Source organism: Prunus avium, chromosome 6 (genome assembly GCF_965620075.1).
Source record: "Prunus avium chromosome 6, drPruAviu1.hap1.1, whole genome shotgun sequence".
NCBI lineage: Eukaryota > Viridiplantae > Streptophyta > Magnoliopsida > Rosales > Rosaceae > Prunus > Prunus avium.
The window spans coordinates 37,539,124-37,563,210 of NC_142289.1; the positions used below are offsets into that span (position 1 = coordinate 37,539,124).

At 36.4% G+C, this 24,087-nt stretch overlaps 2 protein-coding genes across 2 annotated transcripts; one reads left to right on the forward strand and one right to left on the reverse strand.

Annotated features, from left to right (window-relative positions):
- Positions 1-9,175: 9,175 nt before the first annotated feature.
- LOC148294145 (uncharacterized) lies at positions 9,176-11,823 on the reverse strand. The gene is made up of 4 exons (XM_088255564.1): positions 11,531-11,823; positions 11,393-11,429; positions 9,520-9,558; positions 9,176-9,409 (listed from the first exon to the last, which is right to left on the reverse strand). The coding sequence occupies exons 1-4, from the start codon at positions 11,709-11,711 to the stop codon at positions 9,313-9,315; spliced, it is 354 nt and encodes a 117-aa protein (XP_088111690.1). The 5' UTR covers positions 11,712-11,823; the 3' UTR covers positions 9,176-9,312.
- A 5,837-nt stretch (positions 11,824-17,660) lies between these two features.
- On the forward strand, positions 17,661-19,150 carry LOC110756808 (serine/threonine-protein kinase UCNL). Its single transcript, XM_021958268.2, has one exon. It carries the CDS (start codon positions 17,739-17,741, stop codon positions 18,948-18,950), a length of 1,212 nt encoding a protein of 403 aa, XP_021813960.1. The 5' UTR covers positions 17,661-17,738; the 3' UTR covers positions 18,951-19,150.
- Positions 19,151-24,087: the final 4,937 nt, after the last annotated feature.

Sequence of the window (24,087 nt, forward strand, 5' to 3'; positions counted from 1 at the left end):
CGGTAAGCAAAACACTAGTCAAGGTCTTTTAGCCATTTATTTTGTCCTGATTATATTAAATTGTTATTGTTTAAGGTTTGCCACTAAGCAATGTCGTTATTGAAGTTTTTGAATATGTTTGAATGATTTTCACTTATTCGGTAAATTTGTTTCTCTTATTTATAACAGTAGATGACTCGAGAGGGTAAAAGCCCACCACCAATTGCTTAAGACTGCAAATGACAGGATGTCCTATAAATTGTGAGTTGGAGATGCATTAACACCTAACAGTCCCCAAATGATTTCTTGTGGGCACCAAACCCGTTTAGAGGCATTTGTGGTTGGGGGATGTCATAATGCGCAAAACTGATTGAATAATATTCAAATTGAACATAAAAAATATATCAGTTTCTTTGATATCTTGCATTATGGGAATGCTAATGCAACCCAATATGAAATACCTCTTAATAAAACGTACTGCGTTATCTTTTATTCGATTCAACCGGAACGTGGAGACACATCCGGTATAAATACCTACATATATTAATCTTCTTTTAAACTCCCTTAAGGTTATGACTTAGTTGTATTATTCTAATTTTTATGTTATGCCTTTTTAGCCTCAAAGTAATGAGCGAATGGATTCGACACACATAATTAATCGATTACATAAAGAAAAAAAGCACTTACAATCCCAAGCACTTGGACATGTCCACCGCGAAGTGTCATCCCGAGCGCGATGTGTTAAGCCCCTACCCAATATGTGGCACATCGGAACAACTCATTATACCTTATTTAACAATATTGTTAATTGTTAAGAAAATAATACCACAATTATATATTTTTCATTAATATAACAGGAATTATTCTTCTTGCGGACACACTAATATTTAACCTAAAAATATCTACATCGTAAATGGTCGGGAAAAATTTGCCATCGTGTGTCTGTCACTGACAAATGATGTTATTGCATTTGTTACAACGATGCGCCCATTTTTACCTCCAAATGCAATGCATGGGGAATTGAACATGTTTCTAAATTATATACGAAGTACCACATGTTTTTATCTAATGAGGATAATCTGGCTCAGAATAGTTACATGTGGCATACCAAAGTGACCCCTTATACATTAGGGTATTTGAATATGACAAAATACAACTACGGGCTTGTATACTTGGGTTCGTCAAAACCCAATAATGGATGGTTTGAATTGAACCTTGACAAATAATTTTAAACAAATTTTAGAGTAAGTTATCACATTTATATAATGAGAATCAAAAAAATAAAATTACAACTATATTTCTATCTAATATGCTGATTTTGTTTTTACAGTGATAAATTTAGTCTCATTATTGGCCGTGGCCACAGGGATATTTCATATAGAAATATCTATATCGTGAATGGCCTGACAAAGTTTGCTAGGATGTGCACAGCGCCACAAGTAGCAGATGATGTTATGTCATTTATCTTGATGGTTTGATCGTTTTTCCTCCCATCCAGAGTGCCTGTGGAATTGGATAATTTTCTAAGTTATATATCTAGGAACCGTAGACTCCGGTAAGCGAAAAACTAGTCAAGGTCTTTTTGCCATTATTTTGTCCTGATTATATTAAATTGCTATAGTTTAAGGTTTTTCACTGAGCAAGGTTATTATTGACGTTTTTGAATATGTTTGAATGATTTTTACTTATTCGGTAAAAAAAATTTCTCTTATTTATAACAGTGGACGACTCGAGTAGGTAAAAACCCACCACCAATTGCTTAAGACTGCAAGTGACAGGATGTCCTATAGATTGCGAGTTGGAGATACATTAACACCTAACAATCCCCAAATGATTTTGCTTTGAATTACATTTCTTCTCCCACATGCTTCACTGGTTTTGTTGTTTCATAATGTGCAGGGACTCAAAGCTTTGAGTTTAGAGTAGGATTTCATTTGTTAAATCCCATGCAATTTCTTTTGAGTTGTAATAGGTGTTTTGTCTAGGAAATGCCAAAGGGGGAGATTGTTAGTATGAAAATTGTATTGTCATTTCCTAGAGTCTAGCATAGGTTGGGAAGTAGTGTGTGAATTATGTTTACTGGAAGATTTAGCACAACACATTCAATCCCGGATTTTCAAAGTGTGACTTGATCGATATGAGGAAACTGATTTCAGGTAAATCATGACATAAACATGCATTCATTATAGGATTCCTAGTTGGAGTTATTTTCACTCAAGCACTACTTTTAATAGGATTAGATTTTATTTCTTAAGATTACTTTTCTAGTTGGACTCAATTTTGATTTAAGTTAAAATATTATGTTTTCATCATCTGGACTTGGAAAGTATGTTTTAATTTTATATATATAGGTTTCGTTGTTCACATCTTGATATATATATATATATATATATATATATATATATATATATATATATATATATATATTGATTCATTGGATAAACAGTTGATTTGGAGTGCAAATGATAAGCTGACGAAACCATATAGGATTCTTAGACTATCAAATTGAATGCATGGCAAGATCATTGAGTTACAGCTGTGGGCTTTCACGTGTTATGTTGAGAATGAGTTTTGTATAAATCATGGTGTGCATCTCTTTTCAAAGGAGGCTTTTGACATATAGAATTCTTAGGAAAAAGCTGATGTGCATTTATTTGAGATAAATCATCAAGTGTTCCATGTTTACTTGGTGATTTATCAAACACTTTAATCATTCATATTGCATTCACTTGCGCATTGTTCGGTGACTCATACGGTTGAGGGCATGAAGACCGTGGTGGCAGTTTTCCTCCGGCGAGCTTGAAGAAATTGTGACCAGTATTGCATTCAACATAAGGAGTGTCGAAGATCATCGCGTGACAGAAGTTGAGTTACGAAGAAATCGGTAAACATTATCTAGAATGTGTCTAGGATAAGTGTGTGAGCACTTCTTGTAATCATCGTTCTATAGTGGATTTGTGTTGGACTAAGGAGTCCCGTGGATTTTCCCCAAAGGCACTACTAAAAAAAACCCCTTGCGCGACCAAACTTTGCGCGACCAAACAAAATTCGCCGCACAAAGTCACTTTGCGCGACAAATATTAATCATCGTCGCTCAAAGTTTTACGCGACTCAATTTTGCGCAACGAAAAACAAACCGTCGCACAAAGTCACTTTGCGCGACAAAACTTTGCGCGACGACAAAGCATCGTTGCGAAAAGTAGCTTTGCGCGACGAATACTAGAGTTCGGTGCACAGAGTTTTGCGCGACGAATAGTGATTAGTCTCACAAAGTATTTACAAAAATAAATAAATAAAAAATTATTTTTCAAAATTTTTGGATGCCTTTGCGCGACGAAATAATAATCTTCGTCTCGCAAAGTCTTCACTAAAATTAAAAAAAAAATTAAAAAAATTTTGGATGACTTTGCGCGACGAAGTCTATAAAAAAATAAATAAAATAAAAAAATTATTTTGCTAGAAAAATATATTATTGTAGTTCGGATTGGGTTTTTGTTAGAAAATATATATTTTAAATTGACAATCGAATTGGTTCATTGTATTCATATAGGGTCAAGGAATGTAGCTGTAAAAAATCATCAAAATCGAAATTGAAATAACCGTTAAATCGTGATTTTTCTTTTATAACCGTCGAAAAGTTTTGTCCTATTACTTGATCTCTGAATGTTTATTTTTTCCGATTTTTGGCGTATATGATCTCGAAGTATAAACAAACAAGTTTGACGGTTGGATCGTTAAAACTAGTTTCGTAGAATGCGTATGCCATCAAAACAATATATTCACTAACAATTAAGAGTTTATAAACTTTCATTAAATACAATAGAAGATTTTGTAGTATCCACTAGTGTAAATATTTTCAATTGAAGATCAAATTGAGTCATTGTATTCATATAGGGTCAAGGAGTGTAGCCGTAAAAAATCATCAAAATCGGAGTTAAAATAACCGTTTAATCGTGATTTTTGTTTATAACCATCGAAAAGTTTTGTCCTATTACTTATTCTATAAATGTTTATTTTTTCCGATTTTTGGCGTATATGATCTCGAAGTGTAAACAAACAAATTTGACGGTTGGATCGTTGAAACTAGTTTTGTAGAATGCGTATGCCATCAAAACAATATATTCACTAACAAATAAGAGTTTATTTATACTTTTATTAAATATAACATAAGATTTTGTGGTATCTACTAGTGTAAATATTTTAAATTGACGATCGAATGCAATCATTGTATTCATATATGGTCAAGGAGTGTAGCTGTAAAAAATCATCAAAATCAGGGTTGAAATAACCGTTAAATCATGATTTTTAGTTTATAACCGTCGAAAAGTTTTGTCCAATTACTTAATCTCTGAATGTTTATTTTTTCAGATTTTTGGCGTATATGATCTCAAAGTGTAAACAAACAAATTTGACGGTTGGATCGTTGAAACTAGTTTTGTAGAATGCGTATGCCATGAAAACAATATATTCACTAACAAATAAGAGTTTATTTATACTTTTATTAACTATAACATAAGATTTTGTGGTATCTACTAGTGTAAATATTTTAAATTGACGATCGAATGCAGTCATTGTATTCATATAGGGTCAAGGAGTGTAACTGTAAAAAATCATCAAAATCAGGGTTGAAATAACCGTTAAATCATGATTTTTCGTTTATAACCGTCGAAATGTTTTGTCCCATTAATTGATCTCTTAATGTTTATTTTTTCTGAATTTAGGTGTGTATGATCTCGAAGTATAAACAAACAAGTTTGACGGTTGGATCGTTGAGTAGCTTTAAATTTATTTATTTTGTACGTATAACACTTAAGAAATTGAATAGTATATGCATTTATTAGTAGCTTTAAAAAAATTTCGACTTTGCGCGACCAATTAGTATTTCGTCGCGCAAAGTATACTCTCAAAATTTGGGCGTGTGCCAAAAATGGGAATTTTTTTTTAAAAAAATTTCGACTTTGCGCGACCAATATATAATATTCGTCGCGCAAAGTATACTCTAAAAATTTGGCGGGCACCAAAAATGGGATTTTTTTAAAAAAAAATTTCGACTTTGCGTGACCAATATATAAATATTCATCACGCAAAGTATACTCTAAAAATTTGGCGGGCACCAAAAATGGGATTTTTTTTTTATAAAAAATTTCGACTTTGCGCGACCAATATATAAATATTCATCACGCAAAGTATACTCTAAAAATTTGGCGGGCACCAAAAATGGGATTTTAAAAATAAATAAATAAAATTTCGATTTTGCGCGACCAATATATAAATATTCGTCGCGCAAAGTGTACTCTAAAAATTTGGCGGGCACCAAAAATGGGATTTTAAAAAAATAAAATAAAATTTCGAGTTTGCGCGACCAATATATAAATATTCGTTGTTGGCACTAAAACTGAACAGATAGAGATGAGTGCAACTTACAAGTGGTGAGGACGATCTAGCAGATCGATTGAGTGATAGATGTAGATTCTTCTTGTCCTTGGATGCTGATCCTGAATTGGAGAGAGTTGAGACTCGTGAGGTCTATGGAGCCGGTGTGGAACTAGCCTAAGACCCTTCGATGGTAAAGTAAGTTGGTTTCTAAGAGCTCTTGCTGTTGACCATATAAAAGTATAAAAGTCAAGCTGAAAAGTCTTACCCCTGTATTGTAGTGAAGGGGCTCATTTATAGAGGGCATCTTGTGTGCTCTTAGTACTCATTTTCAATGTGGGACTCGTGGGAGGGCCCTATGAGGTTGACACGAGTCCTTAGATATTTCAGGCGGGTGCTTCGAGGTTGATTCTGCAGAATCGGTAGGGGATACCGATTGTAGGCTGTGTTGGGCTTGTAATGATCTTTTGCTGTTTTGAGACAATATCATCAGTAGCCTATGCTGATTGTTCGGAGCCTTGGGCATTTGGGGAGTTTTTAAGCGACCCACGTGTCAATGGGTAAGTGGAGGATCAGATATGGTACAAACATTCGTCGTGCAAAGTATACTCTAAAAATTTGGCGGGCACCAAAAATGGGATTTTAAAACAAAAAAAAATTCGACTTTACGCGACCAATATATAATTATTCGTTGCGCACAGTATATATTCTAAAAATTTGGCCGGCACAAAAAATGGGATTTTTTTAAAAACATTTCGACTTTGCGCGACAAATATATAAATATTCATCGCGCAAAGTATTCTCTAAAAAATTGGCAGGCACCAAAAATGGGATGCGGGAATATTTTGGTCGCGCAAAAGTTTGGGCGACCAGAAATTCGTCGCCCAAAACTGAAAAAATTTGGCACGCATCGAAAATGGGAATTTTTTTTTAAAATTTTTTTTAAACACTTTGCGCGACCAATATATTGTTTCACCGCGCAAAGTGATACGTTCTTTAAAAGCAAAATAACTCCTCCACCATTTTCTCAATGTCTTCTAAATCCTACCATTTCTCTCTCTTTCCCACTCCCCAAATCCTACCATTTCTCTCACACTCACTCCTCTCACTTAATCTCTCATCTCTCTCTTCACTATCTCTCTCTCTCTCTCTCTCACTCACTCTCTCATCTCTCTTTTCATCATCTCTCACTCACTATCTCTCTCTCTCACTCACTCTCTCATCTCTCTCTAACTATCTTCTCCAATTCTCTCACGCTTACTTCTCTGTAAATTTTAATTTTTTTTCATTAATATGTGTTTTTGGAGTTAGTTTTGAGTTTATGCCAATTATTTGTCATTATTTATGTTATTGTTTTGTTATTTGACAATATAATTTTTTTTTTTTTGTAGGGAATTGTTGAGGCTAAAGTTGAGGATTTGATATAAGATGCTTGTAGATTTTATTATTGTACTTTGTTAATTTAAGTGTACATTTTGAATATTATGTATATTGGATAATTTGACCACTATTTTTCTTATGTAATTTTATTTTGAATATGTCAATTTATATTAAAGTAATTAAGAAAAATAAAATCATACAATTAAATTAAATTTAAAAAATTAATATAATGAAATTGATATAAGAGAAATAATAATAAAAAATGTCAAAAACCTTGCGCGACAAAATATTTCGTCGCGCAAACTATTAAATTAGTTTATTTTAGTTTAAAATTATCAAAAAATAAAAAAATAAAAAAAATGAATATTTCATCGCACAAACCTTTGCGCGACATTAACTTTCGTCGCTCAAAGTAGATAATATTCGTCGCGCAAAGTAGATAATATTCGTCGCGTAAAGTAATTAGTGTTCGTCGCGCAAAGCTGTTATTGTCCGTCGCGCAAAGTCGTCATGATTCGTCGCGCAAGTTGTTTTCCTGCGTCGCGCAAAGTGGCTTTGTGCGACGAAGAATTTTCGCCGTCGCGCAAACCCTTTCTTTACGGGTTTTGTGCGACAGAACTTGCGCGACCAAAATTTTGTCGCGCAAACTTTGCGCGACGAAATTTTCCTTTGCGCGACCAAAAATCATTCGTCGCGCAAAGTGTTTTTTGTAGTAGCGAGGCGAGGTTTTACCACGTAAAATAATTTTCTCTGTGTTCTTTTATTTTATTCCCAGCACGTTTCAGGATTGATAAGCCATATCAATCCTGGTACCGAAGTTTATTTTTGTTTACTTGATTATAATCTTGAACTGGCCTATTCACCCCCCTTAGGCATTTTTAGTCATCCTACAGGTATTTTCACATGTCCACCGTGAAATGTCATCCCGAGCACGATGGCACACATGATTATCTTTCCTTGAGTGATGAGTTTAAGGTAACTTTAATGTAAGTTATCTTGTCCATTCCATAGATATCTACTTAAAGTAAAATGAGAAATATTGTTTGTTCCCAAGAAACTAATATTACCACTATATTTTGTATTAATATTCGAATTTATTTTTCATAATGATATGAAGGGAATCATTTTTTCTAGTGGACACATCTTTATTTATGCTAAAAACATCTACATCATAGATGGTCGAGTAAAATTTGCCCAAATGTGCTCACCACCAGTAAATGATGTTATTGCATTTGTTAAAAATGGTGCACTCATTTTTCCCTTCAAATGCAATGCATGGGGAGTTGAACATGTTTCTCAATTATGTGCAAAGGATCCGCCAAAACCGGTAGGCAAACACCTATTTTTTATTTCATTTTTTTTTCCTTTATAATTACAATAGTTCACATATTGTGCAATTGGTTTTTCTCTTATATACACAATATCACACAACTCGAGAAGTCAAAAGACCACCCAGTGCTAGGGATCATTGTTTGACCCTAAGTTAAAGGGTTGAAGTAGGTAGCTCGTGGCCCAATATGGCCAAACCTGGTTTGACTCTTTCTTTTTGCACATTCGGTCCGGCTCGCTCTTAATTTGGGTAAGGCTTGATTTGAAATCCTCGGTCTGGGATGGTCCCAAATTCAAAAAAATTCGCAAGTCCTGACCCAATGGTGAACCCTAGCTGGGGTGCCAGCTGAGCCCAATAAGTTTACAGCAGCATACATGAACCTATGGGTTTCCAATATGCAGCAGATTATCATCTGATTTCCCCTAATTAAGATAATCTCACTCGTAACTAGTTACAAGTTGCACATTGCAACAACTTATTATAACTTGTGTAATTGTTTCTTCTCTTATGTACATAACAACACACAACTCGAGAAGTCAATCGACCACCTAATGCTAGCACTACTACAAAAATTGAAATAGACGACGGGGAAACACCGTCGTCCTTTTTCTTTTTCAAACCGTCGTTAAATCGACAGTCGTCTTTTTGAAAGTCAAACTACGACGGTAATTAACCGTCGTCTATTATATGTAAAAACGACGGTTTTTAAAAGATCTGTCGTCTATTAAATGTAAAGACGACGGTTCTATAAAAAAACTGTCGTCTATTACATGTAAAGACGACACTTTTTCTAAAAAACCGTTGTCTATTAAATGTAAAGACGACGGTTTTTCCTAAAAACCGTCGTCGTTTTTATGAAAAAGACGACGCTTTTTGGAAAACCGTCGTTATATATGGTAAAAACGACGGTATTTTTTTAAATACCGTCGTTGATTGTATATAAAGAAGACATTATTTTGTTTAAAATTGTCGTCGTTTTTATGTACAGACGACGGTAAAACCACCGTTTATTTTCTTTAAATATGTCGTCTAATAAGTTTCCAAGCTTTTACATTGTAGTTTTTTGTTTTCTATGATTCCATACAACAATTTCAACTAGGAAACCGATTATAATGATTCAAAAATTATTTCTTTCATAAAACTTGAAGATTCAATAGTCATTACATAGTCAACCAATCTTTATTCTATTACATACATACTTCCTACCTATAATTAGAAATAAAGGAGCTACATGTTGCTCACAAATTCTACTAATTTGATACAAACTTCATCAATTTGTTCTTGGATGTATGAGTTAGCTCCGCCTTCCTTGCACATTTTCCAAGTTGTTGTATTCCCCCCTCCACTCTAGCAATATCAGCAACAATAGGTCAAAATACTTGAAATGCCATGCTTGAAGCTTTGTTACAGACTGACAACTCAAGTGGAGCAAGGCAAAGAAAGTTGTATGCTAGTACCTTTCTTGACCACTGAGTAAGCTTCCTTGTAGCAGCAACCTGTACCAAATCAGAAAAACAAAAACAAAATTTTAACTAAAGCTACTATGGTCTACACTTTAATAATACAGCACTTCTTGGAATTACCTTTTTCTGAAAATATATAGATTTATTTTCCCTATACTGCTAAAAAATGCTTTTCATATATTCATAGTCTATTACCATTGATGAGTGTTACTACAGCACCAACTGACAGTTCAAATAGACCCCGAGTATAATCCTTACCAAGATAGCCAAACCTGCCCTAAACTTCTATTTTAATCATATAGAATATGTGAAATTCATCTTATTTCTACTGAAAACAACAGAAAATATTACTTAAAGTTACTTAAACTTCTATTTTAACAAAGAAACAGTAACTGGGGCATAATCCCAACCCTCCTCACAACAATGAACAAGTTGCAGGAGGGGATTTTTCTCCCTGGTGGACTTAAAGTTGAAGAGTTCATAAGTTACCACAGACCTAGTATCCAGGCCTGCATTTTCTAACCCTTCCATCCCAAAACAATCCCCAAAATTTGAAACCGTAGTGCCTACCATTTAGATATGTATAGCAGCAAAAGTATACTTGGTTAATGTCATTGCATAAAAAATACCATCAAATACTAACTTAGATAACCAACAAAATGCAAGTGTCTTTCCTTGTGTAGGCTCACTTTACACAAACTCTTGTCACCAAATTACTATGAGACTGCTAAATTGATAAAACACATTTTTAGAATGTTTTACTTGAATAGTGGATTCAAATAATTTCCAAGTTAACCCTTGTCCATGTATAACATGAATATACACTCTTCTAGCTAGAAAAAAGGTAAAAAGCAGCGGATAACTAGATAAAAATATGTTAAAAGGCATCATAGATTATGATCTGTTCTTGATAAATCCATGAATTTCTCCATAAAAATAAAGTTTTATCATAGAAAAATGATATTTTCATATAATTAGTATGCCTATTATGTCTTGAAATTTTAGTTAAAATAATGAGAAAATAATAAATCTGAAAGTGACAGCTAGTACCAAATGTATCTGGTATATGATATATTAAAATAGAAGCACTCGCATTCCTTATAGTCTCCCATTTGTTTATCATCCCATGACATCATATAAAACCGGAAATCAAATTAGGAAAAGAATGACTGGTGAACACTGTTTTAAGAAATCACTGATGAATATTATCTTATAAGAAATCACTGATGAAGATTGCCTCTCATAAGTCAAACTTCGTGCAAGTTTATATTGACCACAGTGGAAAAGAAAAAAGAGGAATCCATCCTACATTATATCACAACCAAACCAAGAAAACATATTAAAATCTGCTTCTAAAATCCTTGCTTAATTGGCCAATTTTTATTTTTTTTTTCAGACAAAAAAAAGGGCCAATTTTAAGAGAGAATCAATTTTGAACTGTTGACCTACAAAATTATTAGAATCGACCAGTGCTAATGACTAAATTCAGTACAATCTCAAAATTCAGATTCAAAGCTGGCTTCATCCATCAGAATGAATCACAAAACACTCCTTTAGACCAAAAATAGAGTAATAGCTAAAAGCTCCAAGACAATTCAACCAACATCAGCAAAAACCAAAACAAACCCAAGTAGAATTCAGCAAGTTAAAGTCCAAATTCCATCAAATTACATTAAATCAGACCAAAATTAACATTCTATATCAAATCCCTAAAATAGTCGATGGTGTGGATTTCTTACCAGCTTTTTATACCCAAAGCCCTAATTCCTAAATCAACTCACCAGCATCTTTAATGGAAGAACCTAAATCAAACAAAATAAAACATACACAGTTTCTTCGATAATAAACCAAACATAATAAAACATACCCATTGCAAAGTGTTCGCGAGCCAATCATAACCAGATCTGACATTAAAACCCTCATTAAAATTAAAAAAATCAAAAAAGGAGAAGAAGAAAACAGAGAGAGAGAGAGAGAGAGAGAGAGAGGGAGAGAGAGAGATTACTTGGGGTTTTTCCCTTCAAATTAGTGCTTGAGCTTGGTTCGTTTTCAGAGGGAGAGAATAAATTTTGGCGAACGAGGCGAGTTCGGTGGACTGAACGCGGTGAGCTCGGTGGACTGAATGACGCGATGGAGATGGGGATCTCTGCAAACTCGGTGGATGGTGAGAGGGAGATGTGCTTCATCGATGTGAGAGAGAGTTGAGAGAGCGAGGGTTTTGTGAAAGTTTCGTGAGAGAATTTGAGATAGCATAGTGTCTGAGAGAGCGAGTGTTTTCTGAAAAGCTCCGCGCTCGCGAACTTAAAGTGAACTGTTGTTAGCGCCTCCTGAAAACACGACGGTCCTGATAAGGTATGGTCGTAATTTTAAAAATCAACTTAACATATTGGTGTATTAGGTACTTTACCAGGGATGTGTTATAAAATTGGTCGTCTTTTAAAATACCACGACAGTTTTTATATAAAGGGTCGTTTTTTGGGTGTCGTAGTTTAACATAATTGTAGTAGTGTAGGTATCATCATTTGGCCCTAAGCACATGTATCGAAGTGGGTTGCTTATTGACCAAAGCCCGATCCAACCGTTCTTCTTGCTCACTCTTGATTTAGATAAGGCTTAGGCTTAGAATTTGAAACCTTCAGCCCACAGCGGCTAGGCTTGTCTAGGCCCGCCCGGGCTAGAAATTTCATAAAAGCATATGAGGACTGACCAGAACCCAAAAATTTAGGCCCTGCCCAATGATGAACCCTAGTTGGGGTGCCAGTTGAGCCCACAAGTTTACATACATCATACATGAACCTATGGGTTTCCAATATGCAACAGATTACCATCTACTTTCCCCTAAAGAAGATAACATGGGTTTTAACTGGTTACATGTGTCACAAGAGAACAACTCATTATACCTAAGGGTATTTGGTCACAACATAGTACAAATTAGTGGAAATATGTGTACCCTGATATTTATAGAGTCGGCAAGTATGGGCCGTCAGACGTGAGTTTCTTAATCAGAACCAATTTGTGGATTGTGCTTATCTTTCGCTAACTAATGAGTTAGGGCTACTTAAAGTAAAACAAAACAAGAAATATTATTTATTGCCAAGAAAATAATATAACCGTATATTTCTTATTAATATTCTAATTTTGTTTTCACAATGATATAACAGGAATCATTCTTTCCGGCGAACACAGTAAGATTTCTTTTAAAAACATCTACATCATAGATGGTCGAGCAAAATTTGCCAAGATGTGCCCGCCACTTGAAAATGATGTTATTGCATTTGTTACAATGGTGGACTCATTTTTCCCTTAAATTGCAAAGTATGGGAATTGAACATGTTTCTCAATTATATGCATAGGATCCGCCAAAACCGGTAGGCAAAAGCTTATTATTATTATTTATTTATTTTGGTATTTCTTTTTCTTTTTCTTTTTCCTTTATAATTATAATGGTTCACTTATTGTGTAATTGTTTTTCTCTTATGTACATAACATCACACAACTCGATAAGTCAATAGACCACCTAGTGCTTGGGATCATCCTTTAACCCTAAGCCCATAGGTTGAAGTGGGCAGCCCGAGGCCTGATGGGCCAAAACCCGGTGTGACTCGTTTTTTGGGCCTACTCGGCTCGGTCCGCTCTTGATTTGGGTAAGGCTTAGGGTTAGGATTTGAAACCTTGGCCTGGCCCATGTCTCAAAATTCAAAAAAGCCTGTGAGGCCCGGCCTAATTACGAACCCTAATTGGGGTGCCAGTTGAGCCCACAAGTTTACAAGCAGCATATACGAACCAATTAAGTTTTACAATATGCATAAGATTACCATCTCCTTTCCCCTAATGAAGATAACCTTGCTCGTAACTAGTTATATGTGGCATATGACAACAACTCATTATACCTTAGGTGAGAATAATCAACTTGCTTTCGAAGACATATATCTTTCAAGGTAATGGAAGTAGGTCATCCCTTTGTTTATTTTGGAATGTGATGTGGATAGTTGAAGATGGCTTCTTTTTCTTTGGTCGAAATCAGTGCATTAAAAACCCATAAGAATACACAATTGGGACAAAACAAACCAACAAGATAAGCAAATGCATAAAAGGGGAGAATCCACTAGAACCAAGACTCGGGCTAGCTAAAGGATTAGAACCCTATAACAAAAAATTAAAACTAAACGAAAAAATGGATGCTAAAGCGTCCCTATACAAAAATAACGCAAAAATTAAAAATCGAGCACACATTGCCACCACCACAGCCAAGAGGACCGAGAACGCACCACCATGGCCACATAAGAGGATAGTCAACCTCCACACAGAACATATAGATATTTCTATATGAAATATTCCTTTGCATGGTCGAGGCCAAAAGTACCCACACCAAAGGAACCACTGGACTAAAAGGAGGCGGTGCAAGCACCCGAGCACAGGCTGGTGCAAGCACCCAAGCACATGCTCTACTCATCTTCCAATAAATGCATGAAAAATCATGTTTAGGTGCAGCTACTGCCCCCTAAGGGAGAAGGCAGATCCAAGATTAGGATGGACTAGAAGAAGGAGGGGTGTAGAGGATGAGACTTATGTGATTATAGGGAGAGTTTGGTGGATACAAGGGGACACAAACAAAATCCACCGGGGTGGGAAAGAGCGACCTTCTCACCAAGGAGAATCGGACTCAGGAACGAAAAATAAAATAAAATCACACCCACAGAGGGCAGGGGAAAGTCAGAAAGAAAAGAGTAGAGGAGAAAGTGAGAGGAATAAGGTCAATGGGAGAGAAGAGGGGAATGAGATCAGGAGGAGACCTCCTCTCCTAAGGTGACCATCGACGCCAGAAAAACCCAGAGATGAGAGGGGCGCAATGCTGGTAGGGATGGGTAGGGTTGGGGCTCATGGGTCTTAGGTGGATGGTTATGAAGGAGGAAGGGCTGGGCTATGGGTTGGGGAAGGGCAGAAAGAGAGGAGAGTGGCGCTCACATTTGGTGCTATTTTTAGATGATGATTAGAGACAAACCAGGAGAAAAAAATTGTTGAAGAGGGCTTAGCTAACTCAACATTGCCACTAAAATTGACAGTACTATGAAACCAATTTGGTGAATATTATGTTTTAATTTGAAGTAAGATAGATAAATATCACTTGCACTTGGTGTCCAAATCATCTCAACGCTAAATAATAGATATTTCACTAGAAACTAAATAATGAATTAAATTGAAGCAGTTAACATTTCTTTAATTTTAATAGTTTTTGGGAGATCTTGTTATCAAGGGTTTGATCCACCGACAACAGATATAAGCAACCAAAACCACCATTTCCAATGATTAATAATGGTTAGATAATACAAAAACTATATAACATGTTGTGTAGATGTGACGTTGAGTAATTTGGCTATTTTTTCATTGTCAATTGATTTCAGGGTTAGTCAAATTACTCAACGTGTTGTTGTTATGTCATAGAGCCAGATCTGTCCACTTGTGAAGCTCAACGACCACACATTTATTTTTCTTACGCATATAAGACTCTTTTTTATATATATCAAATACACATATAAGACTTCAATCTTGGTTTTTCATTAAAAAGAATGTAGCTGTAAAACAATAATAGTTATAAAGGAATAAAAAAAAAACACATAAACACATACACATTGCCTCTGTTACCATGTCATATTCATTGTCTCTGTATCCCCATACCATGGTACATTAGTAGAGAACATGAAGACCCCCAAGAGACAAATATCAACAAAATAAAGGACAAGTGGTAGCTTGACTTGTGACTAATATAGCCAAACTTCTTGAAGGGCTGTCCTTAATCCTAGGGGCCAACCTTAACTCCACATACGACATTTCCATAAATTTGATCAACTTGCTTTAAGCAAATCATTAATTGTTAGTGCACCACACCGCATGTTCACTTTAATTAACAATGGAAATAATTTAATTTAATTCAAGCAGAGAATTAATAAAGGATAAATATTGAAATTAATAAAAATGAATAGGAGACAGACGACATTCCAACAACAATAAACCATGTAGAGTGCACGTTGAGATTTTGCCTCAGATCATGGGAACTCCCATGTGAGAACCGTACGTACAAACTATTTTATTTTGTCATTTTGTTTCGCTTCTATCCATCTTTTGTTTATGTCTTACACGTGTGCCCTTCTCCTTTTTTTTTTTTTTTGGTGCAAAGGAGGGCTAACGCCCAAAAAAAGAAACAGCAACTATAAGGGAATTAAACGAGGACTAGCCACATTGCTAGTATCAGCAGCAAGGACAGTACTAAGAAAGGCAGGCTCCGAGTCAAAAATATGAGGTCCAAGAGGGAGATCATAGCTTTTGGTAGCCAGAAGATCAGCAGCACGATTTTGCTCACGGTAGATATGGGTAAGAGAGCAAGTCCAGTCATCATGAAGCTTCAGATGACAGCAGTTTAGAAGACTAAAAAGAGGATGATCATACATAGGAGCATTCTGAAGGAGGGCCACCACAGAGCTAGCATCACATTCAACTTCCACAACTCTGAAACCCATATTCCAAGCCAACTTGAGGCCCCAAAAAACACCCCACAGTTCAGCCTCTAGGATTGTCCCAACCCCAAGATTCACAGAAAAACCATTTAACCACTTGCCAGTGGAGTCTCTCAAGATACCACCAGCACCAATACAACCCGTTTCAGTTTTCCTGCTACCATCAGTATTGATTTTACAGATCCCATGCCTGGGAGCAATCCAATGTAACTGAATCAGACGCATCACAACAGAATCAGGAGTATGATTACAAACAGTAAACCAGTCCATAGCATAATTCAAAATTATTTGACGAGAGTTAGGCGGAGTCGAAAAATTCTGTTCAAAGACCACCTTACAACGCCATTTCCAAACAAACCAAATATAAACTGTGAAGACCAACGACCAAGGAATACTATGAAAGGTTCTGTGGGATTTTAAGTTTTTAAGAAGCCAAGAATCAAAGTCAACCATTGGGAAATTAGGAGCCTCAACATCCTCCCAAAAATCCTTCCCAATTAATTGAGTAGTAGTGCAATCAATAAACAGATGATCAAGGGATTCCACATGAGAGGAGCACCTCGGACAGGAAGTGTCCTGACCAATCCCCCTCTTCTGTCTTTGAACATTGGTAAGAAGTTTCTTATGCCCTTCTCCTTTCTCTTTGCTTTCTTGAAGAAAAAAAAAAGCTTTCATCCACTTTAACCAACTCATTACACTTACGACCTCCATATTATTATTTGGTGTATCATTTTATTATTGTAATGGTGCAAGCACCAACACCAATTCTTTGTATTCATTCATATATATCCGAAATTGGATTATATTTGGTACTCAACGTAACACGAAAAGTACTTTTTAGAAAGAAAAAAAATAATTGAATTCAAGCACAATTTGCGTGATTACAACATACATAACACGATGAGAAAGCGTTACGTTAGGCAAAATAGGAATATGTAATTCGTGATGGGTCACGAAATGAGTCATGTTAAATATGCACACACAATCATGATATTATTATACATGATGACTAATAAGGTACATACGATATCTACTACATTATTATGCAAGTCATAAAAAGTTGGTGTGAAATAATTGTAACTTGTTATTTTAATAAGAAACTTGTAGTTATATAAAGTAATGGATGAACAGAGAAAATGTGAGTGCATTATATGAATGCTTTTCAGAAAAGAAAAAGGTTTGATTCTATACAGTTTTTGAGTTGGATCCTTTACTTATTTTGTTCTTACTTAACTTTTAATATAGGCATCTTCCTATACAACTCCAAGGACTATCTTCTTCTTCTTTTTTTCGAATTTTATCTTTAATAATACAGTGATTAATTTGAGCTAATGATTCTATTTTTAAGGTTAAATTTGTCACACACACGGGTTACAAAAACAAAAACATAGAATCATTTACTAAGTAATATATGTCGAAATTCCTTCTACGCGTAAACCTACTAATCACACTTATTTTAATTTTTGGATTAGACAAAACGCATCCATAAAAGAAAAAAAATATTTAAACAAACACACAGCCACATCAATCAATCACTACCCAAAAATACGCGCAAAAAAAAAAAAAAAAACAAATGAAGCAGACAACAGAGCACACACCATCCGCTATATAAGCCAAAAACCAACGCTCAAAACCATCTCTCTCTTTCCTCTCTCTCCCCCCACCCTCTCCCTCTCTCTCTCTCTCTCTCTCTCACCAGCCATGGACGAGGCACCATCACCATCCAACACCTCGCCGGAGCTCAACCTCGAAAACCTCAAAGCCCTCAAGGTCTTAGGGAAGGGAGCCATGGGCACCGTCTTCTTGGTCCACGACCCGTCGTCCGACCCGTCTGCCCGCTGCCCGTTCGCTCTCAAAGTTGTCGACAAGTCCTCCCTCCGCTCAAAGCTCGACGCCGAGCGCCGTGCCCGCTGGGAAATCCAGGTCCTGACCCGACTGTCCCACCCGAACCCGCACCCATTTCTGCCTTCCCTCTTGGGATCGTTCGAATCCGACGAGTTCATGGGCTGGGCCGTCCCTTACTGCCCGGGCGGCGACCTCAACGTCCTCCGCTACCACCAAAACGACCGCGTTTTCTCCCCCGCAGTGATCCGGTTTTATTTGGCCGAGATCGTCTGCGCGCTCGAGCACCTCCATTCCATGGGGATCGCCTATCGGGATTTGAAGCCAGAGAACGTGCTCATCCAACAGTCCGGTCACGTGACCCTCACGGACTTCGACCTTTCCCGAAGCCTCAAGCACAGAACGGTAAAACCCGACGTCGTTTTGGAGGACGACGTCCCCGACATTCGTCGTAAACACCGGAGGCACCTGACACGTTGGCTCACGATTATAAACGACAATCACAGCAAGGGGCTGAAGAAGACCAAGTCCGCCAGAGTCAGCCCGGTGAGTCGCCGGAAGCCGAGTTTCTCTGACGGCGAGCGAGCGAACTCGTTTGTCGGGACGGAGGAGTACGTGTCCCCAGAGGTGGTGCGAGGGGAGGGTCACGAGTTCGCTGTGGACTGGTGGGCCCTCGGGATTCTCACTTACGAGGCGCTCTACGGAACGACGCCATTCAAGGCCAAGAGCCGGAAGGAGACGTTTCGAAACGTCTTGACGAAAACGCCCGAGTTTATTGGGAAACGGACTGCGCTAACGGACTTGATCGAACGGCTGTTGCACAAGGACCCCACCAAGCGGTTGGGGTACGCCAGAGGCGCGAGCGAGATCAAGGAGCACGAGTTCTTTCGCGGGGTGAGGTGGGACATACTAACGGAGGTTACACGGCCGCCGTTTATTCCGTCTCGCGAGGATGGGGACTTAACGGAGAAAGCCACGGCTGGGGGAGTAAGCGTGAGGGATTATTTTCAAAAGTTGCGGTCTCCGCCGTCGATGCCGCCGTCACCAGATTGTCAATTAACAGAGTTCTGACACACGTGTGAAAGATTACACGTGTAAGAAATTAGTTTTAAAAAATTGTGTAGCCTGTGTGTATATAGAATAACGGTAGACGGCCCGTAACTTTGAAAAGCAATAGACTATATAGTTAGCTAGTCTTGTACCATATACGGATTCAAAGGTTGTACAACTTTTTTTTTTTTACAGTGGAAGGAATCGAACTTTTGACCTAACTTAATCCCGAGTTATTCTTTCTTTAACTGAAGGGCACAATTAATTCAATTGTTCACGGGCAAAGTTTGTTTGAGTAGAAAGAAAGTAGTGGCGATTAGATAGGTGAAGTTCAATTGTGAGTTTGATTACAAGTAAAAAAAAAAAAAAAAAAAAAATGGAAAGGTGAATGGTTTGAAATTAGAAAACCTTTGTGCAAGGTTCGTTTAACTTGAGCCTAATGCTTTGATTCATTACATTTACAATGGCAAAAGCAACTTTGTTGAGTGAAAGGGTTTATTGGTAGGGTCAAATGAATTGAAATCGACATCATTTTATTTACCAAAAGATAATTATAGTAACAACTGTTGTTGTTCAGCGAAGAATGAAACTACATATATTTGGATGGCCATTTCCTATTACACGTGCTCAAGTTCATTGCCTTTGATTGCTTAATTTTATTGATTTAAAATATTGTAATTTCATCGATTACGAACTTGGATACAAAAAAGGTGAGAGGTTATGTTATGTTATGATTAGGGGACAAAATGTTCTTAAATTACGCAGTTTATTAGTAGATTATGGTCTTTAGTTCCAACTTTACTAAACAATTCATATGGCTTTATCTATGGCGCCTAATAGAATTGTATCTACAATGATTACAACTTTCCCACCACAAAAAAGCCATTGCAAATTTTCAACTTGAAAAAGGAAAAATTGGTAGGCCAATAAATATTTATATGTATCGCCCTAAAAGCCCTAAAACCTGCGTTTTGAGCATCATATTCAGAGCCAAGTGAGGCACAAAGCTTGATCAGCCCATGGACCAGTTGGTGGTAAAGGCCTCGTAAGAGGGTACAATTGAATAGAATTTAGGTCAGTAGGGGAGAATATAGAAAATCCAAGAGCACGTGACTGATTATTTTTATTTTGAATATATTCGAGGGACCACTCGTGCGCAAAGAACAATAAAGTTTACTAGCTTTGGACACTGTATAAATCAGCTTTTACTGGCAAAGTGGATGAAGTCTTAGCTTTTAAAATGGCGGTCTGCAAATTCTCCGAGGAAAGTATGCATGTATAGTGGTAATGGTGATTGGCTTCAAGGGTTTTCCATTAATATAGTGGTAGTGGGTGAAATAATGCTTTGAAGTTTGGAACAGTCAGTTTGTCAGTGAGTTTTTTACTAAAATATCTTCATTGAGCATACCGTGGATTAGGCCAAATTGACTAAGTGACTCTGTCTCTTTGCACTCAAGTTCGAATCTCCATTCCCGTAAATCAGATTAATTTAGAGTTGCTCTATGTTTAAAGTCATATTAAAGCAAATCCATAGAAGATATCAGAGTTTATGTGACACGTTAAGCTTACGAGTGACTATGTATTTGCTTTAATTAATTAGAGGAAGTAAAAAAAAAAAGAATAATCATGTAATTATATTTCCTCTATTATATATATGAGCAGAGACACATTAGGGTTATAGGGTAGAGGAAGATCGCATCAAAGAGCAAGTTATTGAATTAGATTTCCCAAGAATACAAGACAAAGCCAGAGCAGTAGGGCAATACAAAAATGGAAATTAATACCAAAGATAACAATAGAATCGCAGTTCATGTTCTCAGCAGTAGTTGTATGTAGCATCAGGTGCTCAAACCAAACAAACCAATGCTGGAATCTGATGCCAATTAGTATGCAATAAACACGAACATATTATTCCAATTGTCGGCCAATATAATTTAGGGCTACATGTCAGTAAACTATTCTCTCCTCCTAAGTGAGTAGAGAGAGAGAGGTAGACTTTGAGGCCCCGCAGACGCTGAAAACCAAATGCAATCTTTGTCATCTACCTCTAGCTAGGGTTTAATTTGGCCTCATCTGCGTTTTATCAGGAATGGTCCTTTGCACTAGAAAACAACTTGGCCCTCCGGCTATATGCATGAATATAGGGCAAGGAGTAAGGCTTTTAGGCGGGGCCCTAGCTAGATAGGCTAAACCCTTTCAACAGAGAACAAAAAAGTACTATCAAATTCCAAATCGTTTTCATCTTTCCCATCGCAACCCCCATTTTAGAATTTTTCCAATTGAGAGTAATGGAATAGAAAAGTGACCCCATCTGGCTGGTAAACTTTTCTCATGTAAATTAATGCTTCAAGACAAGGGAGGAAATGAAGTTGGGCAGATCGATCTGTGAGCCAACTATTGTTTTATACTTGGGTTTGGTTTAGATTTTGTAGAATTTGTTTAAAAGTAAGTTTGATCATTATTGGTACCCATGCTTTTGAATTTTGAGCATCATTCAACTATTTTGTTAATTAAAAGCAACTCTAGTTCGAATCGAAGCTTAAATATTTGCCCTATCCTGGTGATCGAAATCTCAAGCAAATTAGGCACAAGAAAATTAACAAGACAAAAAGATTTGTTCAATTTTTCTGACTATGTACGGTAGGCATTGGAAACTTGTCTCAGCAATCATGTCTTGTGTTTCATTTTTGATGTTGAACATGGCATCTTTCTATGTTGTTTAGGCAGAACTTGTACTGAGAAGGAAGCTTTATAGCTTTTAGAATATATATAGTCAAAGGCGCACTTTTAAAATTTGATGGTCACCACTAATTCCCCCCCTTATATTCTTCCTTGATAATTCTGATACATATATATATATATATATATATGTTGATTTATGGCCACCAAGCACCATGATGGTTTTGAGTGAGAAAGAAAATTAGGTTTTCTTTTGATGCATGGTCGGTTGAAGTATGAAAAGGTTGAATCTATTATATAGGGTTATGAGGTCTTTAGCTTAAGTTGAATACACTTTCAACCTCTAAAGGACTCTCTTTTCAAACTCAACAAAGGCAGACAGGACCCACTTCTATGGCGTAATTTCTCCACAACTATATCAGCATATATATATATATATATATCAGTCCCCTTCTATTGAGGGATCCCTCAAATAATTTTATTTGAGGGAAGCCCTTTAGGGTACTCTACAATTTTTTTCTCAATGATCCAAACCATCTATTTTTTAAGTCTTCATTCATAGATCATCCTTACAAAAAATTAGACAAATCGGAAACCATTTCGATATCCAATTGTGTCCTGCAAAATCAACGAACAACGGTGCATCAAGAAAGTACTGAAATTTCACTAGCACAATTGAGTGGTCAAATGATATCGGATTCAAGAGATTTTTTGTAGAGATGATCTTTGAATGAGTATCTACAAAATAGACGGTTTGGATTAGTGAAATACAATCCGGAGTGGGGCCTACAAGGGGTGTCCCTCAAATAAGCTTATTTGAGGGATCCCTCAATGGAAGCTCACTATATATATATATATATATATATATATAAGCAGGATAAGAATTGCTAATAGCTGACGCAGCACAAGCAAATAGATTTTCAAGCGAAAATCCTAAAAAACGATAATCTGGAATCCACCAGGAAATTGGAGAGAAAATTCTCTTTGAATTATTTGATTCATAAAACTGAGTCTCCAAACAACCTCAGAAACGTCTAAATACAACCTTCTCACCCTTTGAGCTATTAAAGGGGAGTTATTGAAATTAAAGGGGAAATAAAACAAAAACTGAAAAATTGATTACAACTCTTTAAATGCAGATTTGGAAGGCCAAACGACCTTAGAAACCCAAAAGCCACCATATGTCACAATTCTTCTTCAATCATTTAGAAAATCCCAACGATACGCCTTCCTTCTTTTCTTAGTGCCATAGTTGACCATATTTCGTCCTACATCAATAGCAGACAGCTTTCCATCCAAGAAAAGAGAAATATAAAAAGGTTCGTGGTGAATGAAAATTTTCTCATATATAATCACACTTGACAAAGGAAGCTTCCTAATTTTCTTCTGATTTTTCAGTTTTTTTTTAAATAACTAACGATGCAATATATTTATTGATCACATTGTCGGCCACATTGCTTTTAATCCGTGTATTTCAGAGTGAATAGTACTGGAGCCTGAAATAGGAGCTTTTTCCAGCTGCTATTTCTGATTGCAACGACTTCTGAAGGATTCGGGTTTTTGATAAATCTTCAAGCCACACCACAAAGCTTGGGCTTCTTCAAAGCAAGCAAAAGTTTCCTTTGGGCTTCTTCACACAGAGTTTGGGCTGCTCTAAGTTTTTACCTAGAGGGCGTGGCTCTTATTTTGATTCATATTGTTATTGCGGGTTTGTTTTGCCATAGAGCTCCTAATCTAATCTAAATTACTGCCGACTTTTGACTTGGATTAAGTATTAATCCTCTCCTAATCTATTCATATTACTCTTGTTAGTTACACATAATAACAAACAAGGAACCTGGATATGATTTATGCCATCTCTACATGCATGAGCTAACAACATTAATATATCAATTTAACACTCACTACTAGCTCTTATACTTGGCTAATAATAAGTTACATTAAAATATTGGGATGTGAATTTCAACTAACCCAATAAAATATAAAAATCAATCTAGTCCGGGATCACTTTCAACATTTCGGGCTCTATGAAGCATTAGTCTTATGATTTACTTCAAAGTGTTATGATTTGTGTCGCATTGATTCAGAGTGCTAGGGTCAGTCGCCCATGTAATTTTTTGCCATAAACGCATATAAATCCCATTATAAACCTTACATGTATCAATCAACAACTAGCAAATCAGTCATTCGCCCGCCCACATTTGACTGATCCTAGCAATTTCCTTTTAATTAAAGCATTATTAGACAAATAAATTCCTAATTTCAAGCGGACAAAAAAACAGAAGAAGCTGAAAATCCAAACTGAACTACTATTGGGCTTTGTTTGTTTGTTTTTAGTTTTGAGCTTTAAGTTAGTTCTTGCTTGCCTGGGCCCATGGGCTGATTCTTAATTGTTTTCCTTTTCCGACCTGGGCTTTCTGGTAATAATTATTTATTTATTTATTTACCCGAAAGGAGAAACTAACAAAACCAACAGATC

What these genes read in the sequence shown, in the direction of transcription:
- LOC148294145 (XM_088255564.1), bottom strand. Translation starts at nt 11,711, where the DNA reads ATGAAGCACATCTCCCTCTCACCATCCACCGAGTTTGCAGAGATCCCC. An exon ending in TTTGAAGGGAAAAACCCCAA is followed by an intron (nt 11,430 to 11,530) that starts GTAATCTCTCTC and finishes TTTTAATGTCAG; the next exon opens with ATCTGGTTATGATTGGCTCG. An exon ending in TCGCGAACACTTTGCAATGG is followed by an intron (nt 9,559 to 11,392) that starts GTATGTTTTATT and finishes GATTTGGTACAG; the next exon opens with GTTGCTGCTACAAGGAAGCT.
- LOC110756808 (XM_021958268.2), top strand. Translation starts at nt 17,739, where the DNA reads ATGGACGAGGCACCATCACCATCCAACACCTCGCCGGAGCTCAACCTC.